Genomic DNA, 14420 nt, shown 5'->3' with positions numbered 1-14420 from the left:
ACATAATTGGGAAAAGACTATGTAGGCAGATCATGATGAATTTACTAGGTATATTAAGAACCTTCTTAAATAAAACTCGTGTTGAGACTTTATTTCTACGTTACAAAAAAATAGACAAATATATAATATCTACAAATTAAAGGCTGGTACACACATGCACATTTAACAAGACGTTACAAAAGCAACAGATAGTCACTTAAAGAGCACTAAATAAGACAAGTTTATGACTTAAGCATAAACCGTTTAGTGCTTAAGTGCATTTCGACGTCACTAACTTGAATTGAGTGCCCGTTAGCATCTTGATGATGTCATTATTTGTGATTAAAAAGCTATTGTGGTTTTTGAACGGAATTTTTAAGTAAAAAGCTTATGTTTTTGAATGCTATATGTATTTTTTTTTTTTTGGAAGGATTAAAAAGGTTTTTTAGCATGTTTTTATGAAAAAGAAACTGGTGTTTTAATTTTTAGAACACAATAACTTTAAGTCAAACGGTTCCTATCCTTGTGTTCTCAATTAATCTACTAGGAAAACAACCAACGCGGAAATAGAAAAGCCTTTTAATAATTTTACTCCAAAATAAAAAGAGCTATACCAATAATACTGGCGCTATTTTAACTTAATAAATTAAGTAAATCAATAAAATTCATTGAATCTGAATTTACGAAGAAACAGTGTTGACCTTTCTTAAAGGGTTAAAGGGGACTTTACGACTAATGAGTTTTGAAAGGCTAAATAATTAACACTAAAGATAAACATTAAATCGACCGGAACAATGATTTATTTTGACACTATCTTTGCCTTGTGAATTTACCTGCTTAAACTTCGGAAATACTCGAAGCGATTATAAAATTATTAAGCGATATTGTACGTAGTCATTAGGGGCAGAGAAACCAAAAAGGTTGACATCCAGAGACCAAAGGGCATCAAGTTGCCCGGGTAACTGGGTTGGGGATGCGAGGTCGTCAGTTGCTCCATTTGAAACACTAATACTAAACTGCATCCGTATAGACTGAAAGCTGACCCCAACTTAGTTTGGAAAAAAGCTAGGCAAATGGAACAGCTAAAGTCGCGTTTACTTTTTAATCAAACGTATCTAACACAATCTCCTTTTAATAGTTAAAGGATACCATTCAGGTACTTCATAATATTCAAATAATAATAATAGTTTCATTTGAGTTAGTTCAAAACAGTAGTATGACGTTATTAATTGTCCATAATCGCGATTAGTTTTGATTCATAGCTATTAAAATGCAATCACCAATGCTTAATGATAGTTTCAGAATTCCATAATGGTAATATCAGTGATGGATTTTAATATTTAATGTGTGCGCTTGATAGTAATTATTCCTTGATAATTATTATTATATAATTTTCTGAGAGATAACTGACTATCCCAGGTTCATTTTATTCTGTACTCATCAAGTAGTTTAACTAATTTAAGTTGGCTACTAATGACTTAAGTAATAGCAGTAGGTATAGTCAATATGTACCTACGTGCCAACACCAAAAAATATTAACTTTAAATCCTCAAAAAAGATACTGTAAATTAGGAAATAAAAGCCTGTTTCTGTAAAAATATGTCTTTGTCAATGTTTATGAACCTCAACGATTAATAAAAATACCAACATCTAAAAAACAACAGAACGTTAAGGAAATGTGTAAATTATGCGAATAACTTATCATGGCTTCCTCAGAACATTTTTTAAGCGAAACATTTTCAGTATTAGCAAGATTGCTTTAATAAAGGCTCGTTTCAAAGAGCACCTTATTTTACACTTTAGGCTGAATTTTATAAAGTTTTCAGCATCTTAAGGTCCTAGGTGGGTAGAAAATTTTGTTTACCTGCTTATAGGTATTTAGTATTTGACGATTTTTGACGAATCATCGTTTGGGTAAACAGTTTAGTTTTTTTTTTCAGCCTTTCAAGACGAACTAATCGACGACAAAAATCGGCCGACAGACAGTTTTTTTTTTTATCTGAGTTTTCAAACTATGGTAAAATATCAACCTGTTCTTCTTAATCTCAAACAAGAATTAGGTAATCAATGTTTACGGGCGCTGTGGAGGTTCCTACAACATATTTTAAGAAATGTGATAAATAGGTAGAATATCAACTTACCTGAGACTCACAAATATCCTGTTGGAAAATATGAAGTATATGACCGGATTGGCCGCGGAGTTGAGCGGCGCTAAGCTCTGGATTAGCGAAGCGATAGCTATGTTCGCTTGCGTGTCTGGGACGTAGCCGTACACTTGGAGTAAGTCGAAAATCATGTAAGGAGACCAGCAGAGAACGAATACTGTAACAAATGTTTTTATTTATTTTTCGAGTTATTGGTACCTATTAAATACATTAGATTATTACGTTTTTAGTTTAAATATTAATGTGACATGATACTCTATCAGCGCTTTCACACTGGCTGATTTTCCACTCGGTTTTTCCTTGCGAAACAAAACAGACCGTATGCAAGCGACATATTTCGAACGGAAAAAATATGTCGCCCGGATTTTTATCGTCATACGAAACGGGCGATGTCGCTCGGTATTTCTCCTCTAAGAATCCGACCGTGTGTAAGCGCTGTATGTCAGATACCGTCAGACACATTTAAAAAAAGCTTATACGGGAGTTGTTAAAATAGTACGATGAAGCATCATAGTCAGGAGTGTTCGAGTTCAAAAATGTTTGTAAACAATAACAGTTGCCTATATTTGTTCAAATTATGGTCAGAACCCTTTTTAAGCCCCGTTTGATTAAAAGATGTATGATGCATTTAATGAGGGATGAAAATGACGGGGCTAATTCCTGTAGGTATTATATTTATTATGGGGTCTAAAAAACCATGGGTTGGTTGAATGGGGGTTTTCATGTAGGGTATAAAGATAAATGAGAGATAGAGATTTAATAGGTTACTCAAAATGATGGGGTTTTGGTAATTAATATTTATGGTGATATTTTGGAAAAAAGGATTTATTTTTTATAGGTTTTTGGGTTAAGATTGAAACCAAAATAGGTCATGTTTATTTTTGGAGGATCCTGACAAATAAATATGTGAAAGTAAGTGGTACTTTTAGTTTTAAAGGTTTAAAGGAACCGATTTAAAATATTAGTTAGGCTATCTATAGTCTTCTAGATCATAAGAAAGGATATATGCTCCTTTTTTACTCTGTTGCTAGTGGTCCTGGCGGGACGTGGGTGATTATCAACTAAATTTACCTATAACATAATTTTAGTTATGCAAACTATATAGTATTTTTCTTTTGGTTTCCTCTTCCAAAATTATTCATTATTATATCATAACATACCAAAATAATGAGCCAAAATCATTCCCTTGTAGATCAGATCAGATATCGGTACATCACATTATTATGGTAATTTATGTCATCAGCCGGTATCAGAAGATTGTGGGCGAACCTATCCGACTTTCTAATAAAAATAAATATAAGCAGGAACATTGATAATGTTTATTTTTAGCCGAGAGAAGTTGGTCCAGTCTGATATAATTTTTAACAGGAAAATAGAAAGCCCTCAGAGTAGGCCGATAGTTTATTTGGGCTCGTAAATCAGTAGGTACTGTAACGTAGTTAGAAACTTTTTCATTTGTGAGGTTTTATTCGTTAGATATTTTTGATACTGACCGGGCAATCATTTCAAATGTATTCGATTTGTTCCATAGAATAAGTTTTTTATATTGAAGTGTGTCACTTCACCTCTCGAGCCCAAGCAATAAACTTCGTGATATCGAATCAGTTTTTCATTTTGAGCAAGATAATTGGTCCTGGTAGAACAATTTGGTGGAGGCGCCGTCGCCGAAGCCCCTAAAAATACAAAGTACTAAGTTTTAGATCACGCGAAAAAAATTGGCTTGGTGACAGATATTGAAGAAAAAGCGGAGGTGTCGAGTCGAGAAGGGTAACGTATACTACGCGACGGAGCCAGCGAACTACAGACAAGTTAAGTAAAATCATATTTATCACTATAACGATGGCGCAAACCATTAATTTTTTCACGGGTACAGATGACGTGAATTTCGATGAATTTCTGGTCCAATTTAAACTAATTGCCGCAATTAATAAATGGGCGGAGAATGATCTCGCACTAATATTAGGTGCATATTTGCAAGGGCCTGCATTGTCCTTCTTTAAAAATCTATACACAGAAGGCATTGCTTTCAAGACTATTTGTGACAAAATAAAGGAAGAATTTCCATCCATAACTAATTACGTGGAGAAATTCTATAGTTCTCGGCAAAATAAAGACGAGGACCTTATAATGTTTTATTATCGATTAAACGATTTGAGTATGAAGGCCCAAATAAATGACGAAAGTATTTTCATCAAGACATATCTAAAGGGGCTGACAAACGAAAATTTACAAAAGCTGGGAACGCGTGTATATAATTCGAAGGCAGAGTTGAGAATGACATTAATACAAATAAAAGAATTATTTGGTCAAGATCAGAAATCGTCAATAAATTTGCCCATCCAACCCCCGCGAGGGATTTTGTCAAAAGTTAGATTTGAACACCCCTTCGAAATTACGAGATCACCATCCACATCGACACCGAGGGCACAGAGTCCAACACCATCACCATCAACCTCGACACCCCGACCAATGGAACCACGAAATACGGAAACATTTCATACGCCTAGATACAACTTGAGACCTAGATTTAGGTTTACAAATACGAACAGCAATAACGCTCGGTTCTTTTCTAGCCCAAGAAGTCGTGATGATAACCCAAACTACCAAGGACGCAGACATTAGAAAAAGAGAAAATGACAGGGGAGTTGCGAGCTGCGTCCGAAGAAAATAAACTCCCAGATGAAAACAATAAAACCGGTCAGTCTGTTCCTTTAATAAACATTTCCATCAGCCATCAAAACATTCTTGCGCTGATAGACACTGGAGCTTCGATCTCCTGCATGTCTGAACAGCTGGCATTAAAATTAAACATTAATTTCACTCATGACGAAACGAGGTATTGCATCAAGTCCATCTCCGGCTCTTGTTTGAAGATTGTTGGATCCGCTATGGTCAATATAATATTGGATTCATATCTCTTCAAGAACGAACTCATCATCATTAAAGACATAAGTCAAGATGTGATACTCGGTCGAGACTTTCTATATAAGAATAAAGCATTGATAGACTTTAGTAACGAACGTTTAATTGTAATGAATCGCATATATGTTCCGTTTCACAAAGTCTCCCGAGATATTGCTTCAGAATCAAATACATTAGTTTATTGTCATCATAATGCCATAATGACATCAGGTAGTTTGAAAACATTGTCAAAATCAGACTATATTTATTTTTCAGAAAAGATTAGGGATAATGACGATTATGTGTTAGGTTCTAAATATGTTTCACATTCATTAAGAACGCAAGATGATAAGTCTTTAATAGATACTATTAACATAAACCCAGACCTGCGTGTTGAAGAAAAAACAGAATTGAAGAATTTGTTCCTTTCATATAGAAAATGTTTTGCTTTTTCCACGTCAGAGTTAGGAAATTGTGATTTAGTAAATATTGAAATAAAAACTACTGACGAAATACCGGTTCACCGACCTCCTTATAGGGTTTCACCGAAACAATTAGAGATTATAAACACACAAGTAGATGAAATGTTAAAAAATGGGGTTATTAGAGAGTCAAAAAGCGCCTATGCATCACCCGTGGTATTAGTACAAAAACCCGATCACACATGGAGATTTTGCATTGATTACCGAAAATTGAATAAAAAAGTTATAACAGATAGTTATCCACTACCGATAATTGAAGATATTGTTATTTATTTGTCGGGAGCAAAATTTTTTGCAGATTTAGATTTAAATTCAGGATATTGGCAACAAAAGCTATCTGAAAAAGATAAACACAAGACTGCTTTTGTAACGCCTTCCGGATTATATGAATTCAATGTATTACCATTTGGACTTAAAACAAGTCAGGCCATATTCCAGAGGACGATGGACAAAGTCTTAGCGGGAATCAAATATAAAAATGCTATATGTTATGTTGATAATATCCTGATCTGGGGTAAAAATTTTGTCGAGTTCAAAACTGCACTCACAGAAGTATTAGAACGACTTAAAAGAGCGAATCTTACGTTAAAACCTAATAAATGTAGCTTTGGTTATCATGTTGTAAGCGTATTAGGGCATGAGATATCGGGAGTAGGGATTAGGCCTGATAAGAAAAAGTTGCAGGCATTGATGTCGGTAAAACCACCGGTTAATACGAAACAAGTCAAATCTATCTTAGGATTATTTTCATATTATCGTAAATTTATTAACCATTTTGCTGACATAGTTCTTCCATTAACTAAATTATTAAAGAAAGGTGTCAAATTTAGTTGGGCGCAGGAGCAGCAAGAAGCTTTCGACACCATCATAAAATATATGTCCAACCCACCGATTCTGAAGTTTTATTCAGTTAATAAAGATATCTTGACTCGCCTTTATGTAGATGCAAGTGGAGAGGCGTTGGGCTGCTGTTTGATGCAAGGTAAGGAAATTATGCATCCAGTGGCATATGCTTCTAGGAAACTGAGTGAGAGTGAAAGAAAATATTCTACAACTGAGAAGGAATGCTTGGCGTTAGTATGGGCTCTGAACTATTTCAAACATTTCCTATGGGGAATGAAATTTCAGGTGATGACAGATCATAAGGCGTTGTGTTGGCTGAGAGATAGAAAGGATATGAACGGAAGATTGGCGAGATGGTCTTTGTGCATTCAATCGTATGAGTTTGATATTGTTCATTGTGCAGGGAGAGAGAATGTAATTGCGGACTTTTTGAGTAGGAATCCATTAAGTCAGGAGGATAGCGATAAAGAAACGATAGGTGATATGCAAGAAGATGGTATGCACTTATATAAGATAGAGGTAGTCAGATTGAAAGACGAGCAAAGGCAGGATAGCTTCTGTAGACAAATTTCAGATAAAATCAGTGAGAATGATGGAGGAGAGTATAAGAGCTTCAGACTTGTCAATGATGTGCTATGCAAGAAAGCGAGGAGGTTTAATGAAATAAAGAATTTGATTGTGGTACCAAAACAAATATTACCAAGTATACTACAAGAATTACATGATGACCCATGGTCAGGGGGACATTTAGGATTAGCAAAGACTTTGACGAAATTTTGCACTAAATATTTTATAAAAGATGCGGAAAAGGAGGTTGAAAGATATGTTAAGAGTTGCATGGTTTGTCAGGAACGAAAGAAGGTGAAAGGTGTTGCACAATTACAGCCAGTAGTGGTAAACCATTTGATGGAAAAGATAGGTATAGACATACTAGGTCCTTTTAGAAAGTCGAGGAATGGTAATAGATTTGTGATTGTAGCCGTGGAATATGTTTCTAAGTATGCGATATGTAAGGCAGTTCCTAGAGCGACAGCGCAGAGTGTGAGTGAGTTTCTGATTGAAGAAATATTTTGTCGACTAGGAGGCGTGAAAGAAGTTATTTCGGATAGGGGTTCGGTTTTTACGTCACATTTAGTTAGGGACACTATTAATTATTTTGGAGCGAAGTCATGTTTCACGACAGCTTTTCACCCAGCCTCTAATGGTTTAGTTGAGAGATTTAACAGATCATTAACACAAATGTTATCAATGTATGTTTCTGGGGATCAGCGTAATTGGTGTTATTATATACCGTTAGTTTGTTATGCGTACAACACTAGTAAGCATGCTAGTACTAAAATATCGCCCTATATGATTATGTACGCTAAAGAACCATTATTTCAGACAGATATAAGAGTAAATGATGATAGGAGTAGTGAGGTTGATTTTAGTAGAAGACATAATATACATAATATGTTATGCCGGAAAGCCTTGAATAATATTAGGAAGGCTCAATTAAAACAGAAAATAGTATATGATAGAAAGGCAAAGACTAGGCGTTTTAGTCCAAATCAACTGGTAATGGTTTTTACACCTAGGCGCATTGGTAATAGAAGTATGAAATTGTGTCGATTATATAAAGGTCCATATGAGATTGTTCGACAAATTTCTGATGTTAATTATGTAATTAGAAAGTTAAATAATAGGAGATTTAGAGATATAGTTCATGTAAATAGATTAAAACCATTTAATGCTAGGTTATAAATAATTGTCTTGATTATTATAGTATGGTTTTTCTTAAATTTATTTTATTATTACATGTTACCTGGAACGAGTTGTACGAGCATTGCCGGTGAAGGGATAAGAAGGTGAGCTACTTCATCTTCGTGAGAAGATGATGTCCACGGCAGAGCTACTTCATCTTCAGTACGAAGGAAGATGAAGATAACCAATGTGGTCAAGCCTGTGTTATTTTTATAAGTTTTTTAATATTGCTCTGTAAATCTGATCCCAAAATTATTATCTGATTTGGTTTTGAAAAAAAAAATTTTTGGATGGTGAATTGAGGTTGAGATCAACTTCGCAATAAGGGGCATAGCCTCGCGAAGAGTGTTTGCTTGACACAATGGTTTCTGCCGAAGATTTATGATCCCTATATTTGATTTATTTATTATTTAATATTCCAAAATTGTAAAAAAAATACTTATTGGGTAAGATGTTTAGTTGTATCACGTTAGGTGAGAAACTTTGATAACGGTGACTTATCCCTTCATCTGACACGTTAGCGTCCGGCGAAGTTGTAAGTTGTCAATACAGAGTTTTTCTTCGCTTGAAAAGTAATCCCTTCAGGACGGGTGTTCACTTTGAATATCCTTTGCTATTAGAAGCACGTTTCGAGGCTTTTTGCGTGGTTTTGCCGCGAAAAAGTTCACGATAACATGTTTTCTTACAGTGCAGTTTGGCACACTTAAGTAAACAACTCACATGTTATTGTAAACTATCCCGTTGTGAGGGACGTGTTTTTAATTTCCACGCATAGGTAAATTTTAAGTTAGGTTGTTTAGGTAGGGACATTTAATATGATTGCCAGCCTACAGTTGCGCTTTTGTGATAAAGTTTCGACTTTATCTTAAGGGCGTAGCTCGTGTAACGTAGTTAGAAACTTTTTCATTTGTGAGGTTTTATTCGTTAGATATTTTTGATACTGACCGGGCAATCATTTCAAATGTATTCGATTTGTTCCATAGAATAAGTTTTTTATATTGAAGTGTGTCACTTCACCTCTCGAGCCCAAGCAATAAACGTCGTGATATCGAATCAGTTTTTCATTTTGAGCAAGATAATTGGTCCTGGTATAACAGTACGTATGAAAATGAATAGTGACTAGGCTATTTTTTTTATTGCGCTTACGATTTTCTTAAAAAAAACAACCATCGGGTCAACTGTTTTGCAGAGGAAGTTTTGAGAAGTGACCATGACCTTGGGCCAGCCTAGTAAATTACTAAGATATTCACAACTGGTGCGTTTAATTGCTCGAAGGGTTAAAAGCGTTATAAAATGAGGTTGTAAAATAAAAACAAATTGAGGTTCCTCTGTTAACCTTTTAAAATTTCATGAAACAATTTTAAGCAACCCAAGAGTCAGCGACCTAAGAAAATATTAACGAAGCCATGGAAAATGAGGTCAACAGCCAAGGGTACCGAACTCTTTGAGCAAAATCTCAAGTCAGGGATAAAAGTGACCTTGATCTTAAACAGTTTGAGGGTTAATTTATTTATGGGGGTTTTATGTCCTCAGCTTTAGCAACAATTCCTTCCAGTTAGACATGATGGAGAAGGTCGTAAAAAGTTTTTACTGTCACCCATTTTGTGGGCTTTTTCATATCGCGATGGCTGTTACATTTGTTATAGCTTTCTAAGGGATTCAAAGAGCATAAATAAAACAGGACTGCTATCTGCTGAAATATGAAAATCATACTGACGATTTAAGTATTAAAATATATTCTGTCTAGCTTCCGCTCGCGGCTTCGCCCGCATGGTTTCACCCCTGTTGACCGGGATAAAAAGTATACGTGTTAATCCAGGCTATCACCTATCTACATATCAAATTTCAACCAAATCGGTCCAGCCGTTTTGACGTGAAAGTATAACAAACATACACAAACACATTTATAATATTAAGTAGGATTAGTAGGAAGTAAGATTAGTAGGAAGTAGGATTTGAGCCTTGAGATAAGTATTGATTTTGCAGAGTTACTATACGTATTTACAATATTAGTAAGAGTTTCAGATATATACAGATTATTTAGTGCCTACTAATTAACAACGACGAAGTTTTCCTGCAATATCTACACACCAAAGCTAAATACAATACACTTTAGAACCTTATTTACCTACATTTACGTAAAGGGTTACACTACCTGCGTATCTGTCACCCATTAATTTACCTTGTAACCTATCGAGATGAGTTTATGTTCTGGAACTAATATTTGCTTAGGAACCTCTGTAATGTATAAAGCGTTTGTTTATTTATTCAGAGGTCCCGCTTGTAATGTTATTAAGTTATTATGAGGCTAACGTTATTTAGTTTCGTTTTATGTAAATGTTTGCTTACCTCTATTATGAATGCGAAAGAATCACAGAGTAAGATAGAAACGTGTAACAAAAATCCTTTCTTTTTTCTATAAGCATGCAAGTGTGCGGTAGTTGTAATAGAAAATTTGGTGTAATTGTACTGTAGTTGTAAAGGTAGTGACAAAAAGGAAGTGATTACCGAAGTTTAAAATATTAAAACGTGTCATCAACTCATAGGTATCTACGTAATTTAGTAGGCACATGTAAAGCTATGATTTGTTTGTTTGCGTGTCTGTCCATCAACGCAAATGGTGACTTGTTTTTGTAGGGGAACGAATACACCACATTAATAACATGTTTGTTTTTCAAAAATGTGTACCTTCAGTCCACCACTAAATATAGGCAAATCAAAATTTTCAGTTTCAATATTAAAATTATGAAACTTTAAATTAAAAAATAAACGGGTTCATTAAGTTATAAACAATACTTTAGACACATCTTCATAAAACTTAAAACCACTGTATTCCTACTAAGAAACACGTTTCAAAGATGTTCGTTGTTCGTTGAAAGAAAACGGGACGTTTATGATGTCCATGATTTTGGGCTTGAAAAGTAAATAATAACTAAGTTAGTAATTACTCACCGAAAACGATAACAAATGTCATTTTGACAGTTTTAATTTTCGCCTTCGGTATGATGCCGCGGCTGCTGGCTCGCCGGCTGTCCAGGTCGTCACTATCTGCAATAAAAATATACTATTAATACTGTCTCTATATTTAATAAATAACATATTAACACTATTTCCATGATTTTGTGGCTATGTAGGCTGTGAATATATACTAATGTAATAGAGAGAAACATTTTTTATTGGTTTGTAAAGACTCCGAAATTACTGGACCGACCTGTAAAAATCCTTCACTGTTGGGAACCTAGACTCTTCCCGAGTAACATAGGTAAGGTAAAAAGTTTGTACAAAGGCCTTTAAAAAGTTAAACTAACTTTTTTAATCTTAGATAGTTTAAATATCAGAAGGTTTTTTTATTTCTTTAGTTTTTCATGGTATTAACATACAACATAAACTTCATTTTATCTTAGGACGGGTATTCATTTTGCCAGAAACGAAAGAAAATACGAGAAAAATCTAGTTAACGATATAAAAAAATCCAAACATTCTCCAGTTTATTTTGTTCATTTCAAGACTATCCTTCATAACTCAGTTTATCGTTTTCCTTTCTTAACCTCCTTACTATTTTCAATAAGAAACGGATAACGTTTTATTTGTGGGCGTAAATCCAGACTACTTCGGAGTCCATACTTTATGCTCTTGGAATCCATCGTCAGTTGAAGCACGTGCCCATTCCTGACCTTGATTGTTAGCTATTCTTTTGTTATTTCGGCTTTTGTTTCGGCTTATTTATTTTGATATATTGGGTTCTTTTCGCCTTTTTATTATTTGAAGTTCTCAGGGGTTCTTATTCTTTTGCTTTTTGGGATACAAAAGTCCCAGACTTGTTTTTAGAAATCTAGAAGTTCTATAACGGTTTCAGGCCTTTTTAACAGATTAATAAGCAGTAGTTTTGATTATATAAACTTTTATAGACTTTGTTGACTATTCTTAATATTTTGTAGGTTATCATAATTCGTTTATTACTCGTGCCGCGGTTCATACATACATGTATAGATATTCTTACATAGAGACACCACACATTACATAACAGACAATCTCTTAAGAGTACTTAGGGAACCATGTCCACTTCATCACATTAGCCACCAAAATTACGGCAGCGAAACCTCTAACACATTTATGTTCCCCTAATCTAATTCAGCCTAAATTTAGTCTACATAAACAACTATTTACGACTACATACTAAAATCCAGCCAATCCCGAAAAGTTTTCTCCCAAATTACAAGTTTGGGACACCCGAAAAAAAGCCTAATTACTTACATACATGTGTACTTTGTTTAATTAATGTTGTATGACTAACGAAATCTGTTTCGGTGATACAGTGATCCTTAGCGCGATTACTGTCAACTATACACGAGGCTTGAGTTTGTTCCCAGGTGGATTCAAAATCGTTCTGTCAGTAAGAAACTCTTACAAAGCACCCATACTAGTAATCGGTAGTGAAACACAACTGATAAGGCGGGTTAAATCCTCGCCAACTGTAACTTCAGTGGCCTACAATGATAGGTAACATACTACGTCAGAGGTTGACAGGCAGATTAGTAAAGCCTTTGATGCTAGGACTCACATGTCAGAAGCGTGAACAGCTGGTTGACAAAGGATAAGCATTGCAATCTATCGTGGCAATGCTGCCAGCCTTTTGGGCACGCTTCTGGTTGACAACCACGAGGAAGAGGTTTTTGACGCTTTTTAGTTTTAGTGTATACGTTTCTTTTATACGTATTTTTTATATAAACTTGTAAACATAAAAGGAAGAATAAAAATAAACTTACATTGCCTGGTCGTTGTCGCACGTCGTCCCAACACCCGGTTGCTTTTCTGACGTATAGTGACCACGATGACTCCGTAACAGGCGGATATTGTCAACGCTGGAGCGACGAATAAGGACACGAAGACGCTGGTCATCCATATCCTCCATTGTAGCTTGCTGATACCGGACCAGCATTGGTATATACCTGGAAAATGTCCAGCTTTCAGTAGTATAAATCCAATGCCAGTAGACGATGGGCACGATTTGTCATAAGATCTTATTAATGAAAAACGGTTCCGATTTACCTATTTCTGAAAATGTGGTTGTGGTCAATAATTGTGCTTTAAATTTACTTTTAAGAGAAAAAAAAACCTCAATACATATCTTATGTAAAAAAACAAAATATGTTATAATATCTGAATATTTTTTTCATCCTTATTTAAAGATACAAAGGCTGCAAGTGAAGTGTGAGTGGGTGTATTTCCATTTAGACCATTTAAGACGAACTAGACAGGAGCACCCACACACTATGTGCAGACAACTAGCCAGTCTGGATTTTAATAATACTGTTAGCTTTTAGAACTTAATCGGTTTTTATTTTATGAACGCTTGTAGGAAACTCTCGAAAATAAAAACGACAGTTTTGCATGAGAATGTCGTGGTGATTTTCCAAAGTTAGCAGAATTTTTGTAGCGTACGTTTGTAAATGGTTTCTGTCGTAAAAGAGTAAGAATGCTGACTTTCGTTGCTTTTGGTTGAAAATGAAAATAGAACAACATATTATTACAAGGAAAAAAAATACTGTATTTTTTATTCAATTTCCTTTGATGCAAAATTGCATCCATGTTTCAAAACTTAAACCCTATTTAATATCTAAGTATTGAGTGTAAAACAGAAAAATATATTATTTTAACTAGTAAAATCGTAGATCCCTTATTCAAAGCGATAGATAGTTTTGAAGTAGCTAATACCTTTCAGTTTTCTTTTTTTTGCAGCACACATTTTGAGATTTTTATAGAAGTAAGTAGTTAAAAACTACCTCTTTCGGTGGCTCTCCATGACTTAACAGTACCTTAACTCAGCATTAAAAAATATTCCATTATTGATAATTAGTTTCGTCATTTGCTTACCTTCAACATTAGCTTCGTCGAAGAGAAATAGCATGGGCACACAGAATAGGAAGCTCACAAACCACGCTCCTAATATGAGAGCGCGAGCCCGGCGCCCTGTGAGAAACAACCAATTAATTAATACTTACAAATAATATAAATGCCAAAGTAACTCTCTCTGTTCGTCTGTCTGTTTGTTTGTTAGCCGATTTAAATGAAATAATATAGAGTGTGAGAAAGGACATAGACTAATTTTAAGTCAGTAATAGGAAGCCGGAGGACCCAGAAGAACGCGAGTAAAATTGCGCTAGTCGTCAAGTTAAGATATATAAGTTGCCCTTGGGTACAAGCAAAGAAACCATGGGTATCCATGGTGTAGAAAAATATTAAAAAGAGATTTAGCTTTAAAATTAGAAAAAAAACTTAAAAGAGGTTCTTTTAATAATTTCAACTC

General features: G+C 34.7%; 1 protein-coding gene across 1 annotated transcript in view; it reads right to left on the bottom strand.

Moving 5' to 3' along the window:
- Window positions 1-14420, bottom strand: part of LOC124630472 (cardioacceleratory peptide receptor-like) — a 67108-nt gene that overhangs the window by 4343 nt on the left and 48345 nt on the right. Inside the window, exons 6-9 of the mRNA XM_047164392.1 lie at window positions 13988-14083; window positions 12880-13062; window positions 11066-11161; window positions 2121-2301 (exon numbers count right to left, since the gene is read on the bottom strand). Coding sequence (XP_047020348.1) covers window positions 2121-2301; window positions 11066-11161; window positions 12880-13062; window positions 13988-14083 — 556 coding nt within the window. The remainder of the gene's footprint in view (window positions 1-2120; window positions 2302-11065; window positions 11162-12879; window positions 13063-13987; window positions 14084-14420) is intronic.

This window comes from Helicoverpa zea, chromosome 5, assembly GCF_022581195.2.
Source record: "Helicoverpa zea isolate HzStark_Cry1AcR chromosome 5, ilHelZeax1.1, whole genome shotgun sequence".
Classification (NCBI taxonomy): Eukaryota; Metazoa; Arthropoda; class Insecta; order Lepidoptera; family Noctuidae; genus Helicoverpa; species Helicoverpa zea.
The sequence above is the reverse complement of the archived record's forward strand: the minus strand, read 5'-3'. Positions and strand labels throughout refer to the sequence as shown.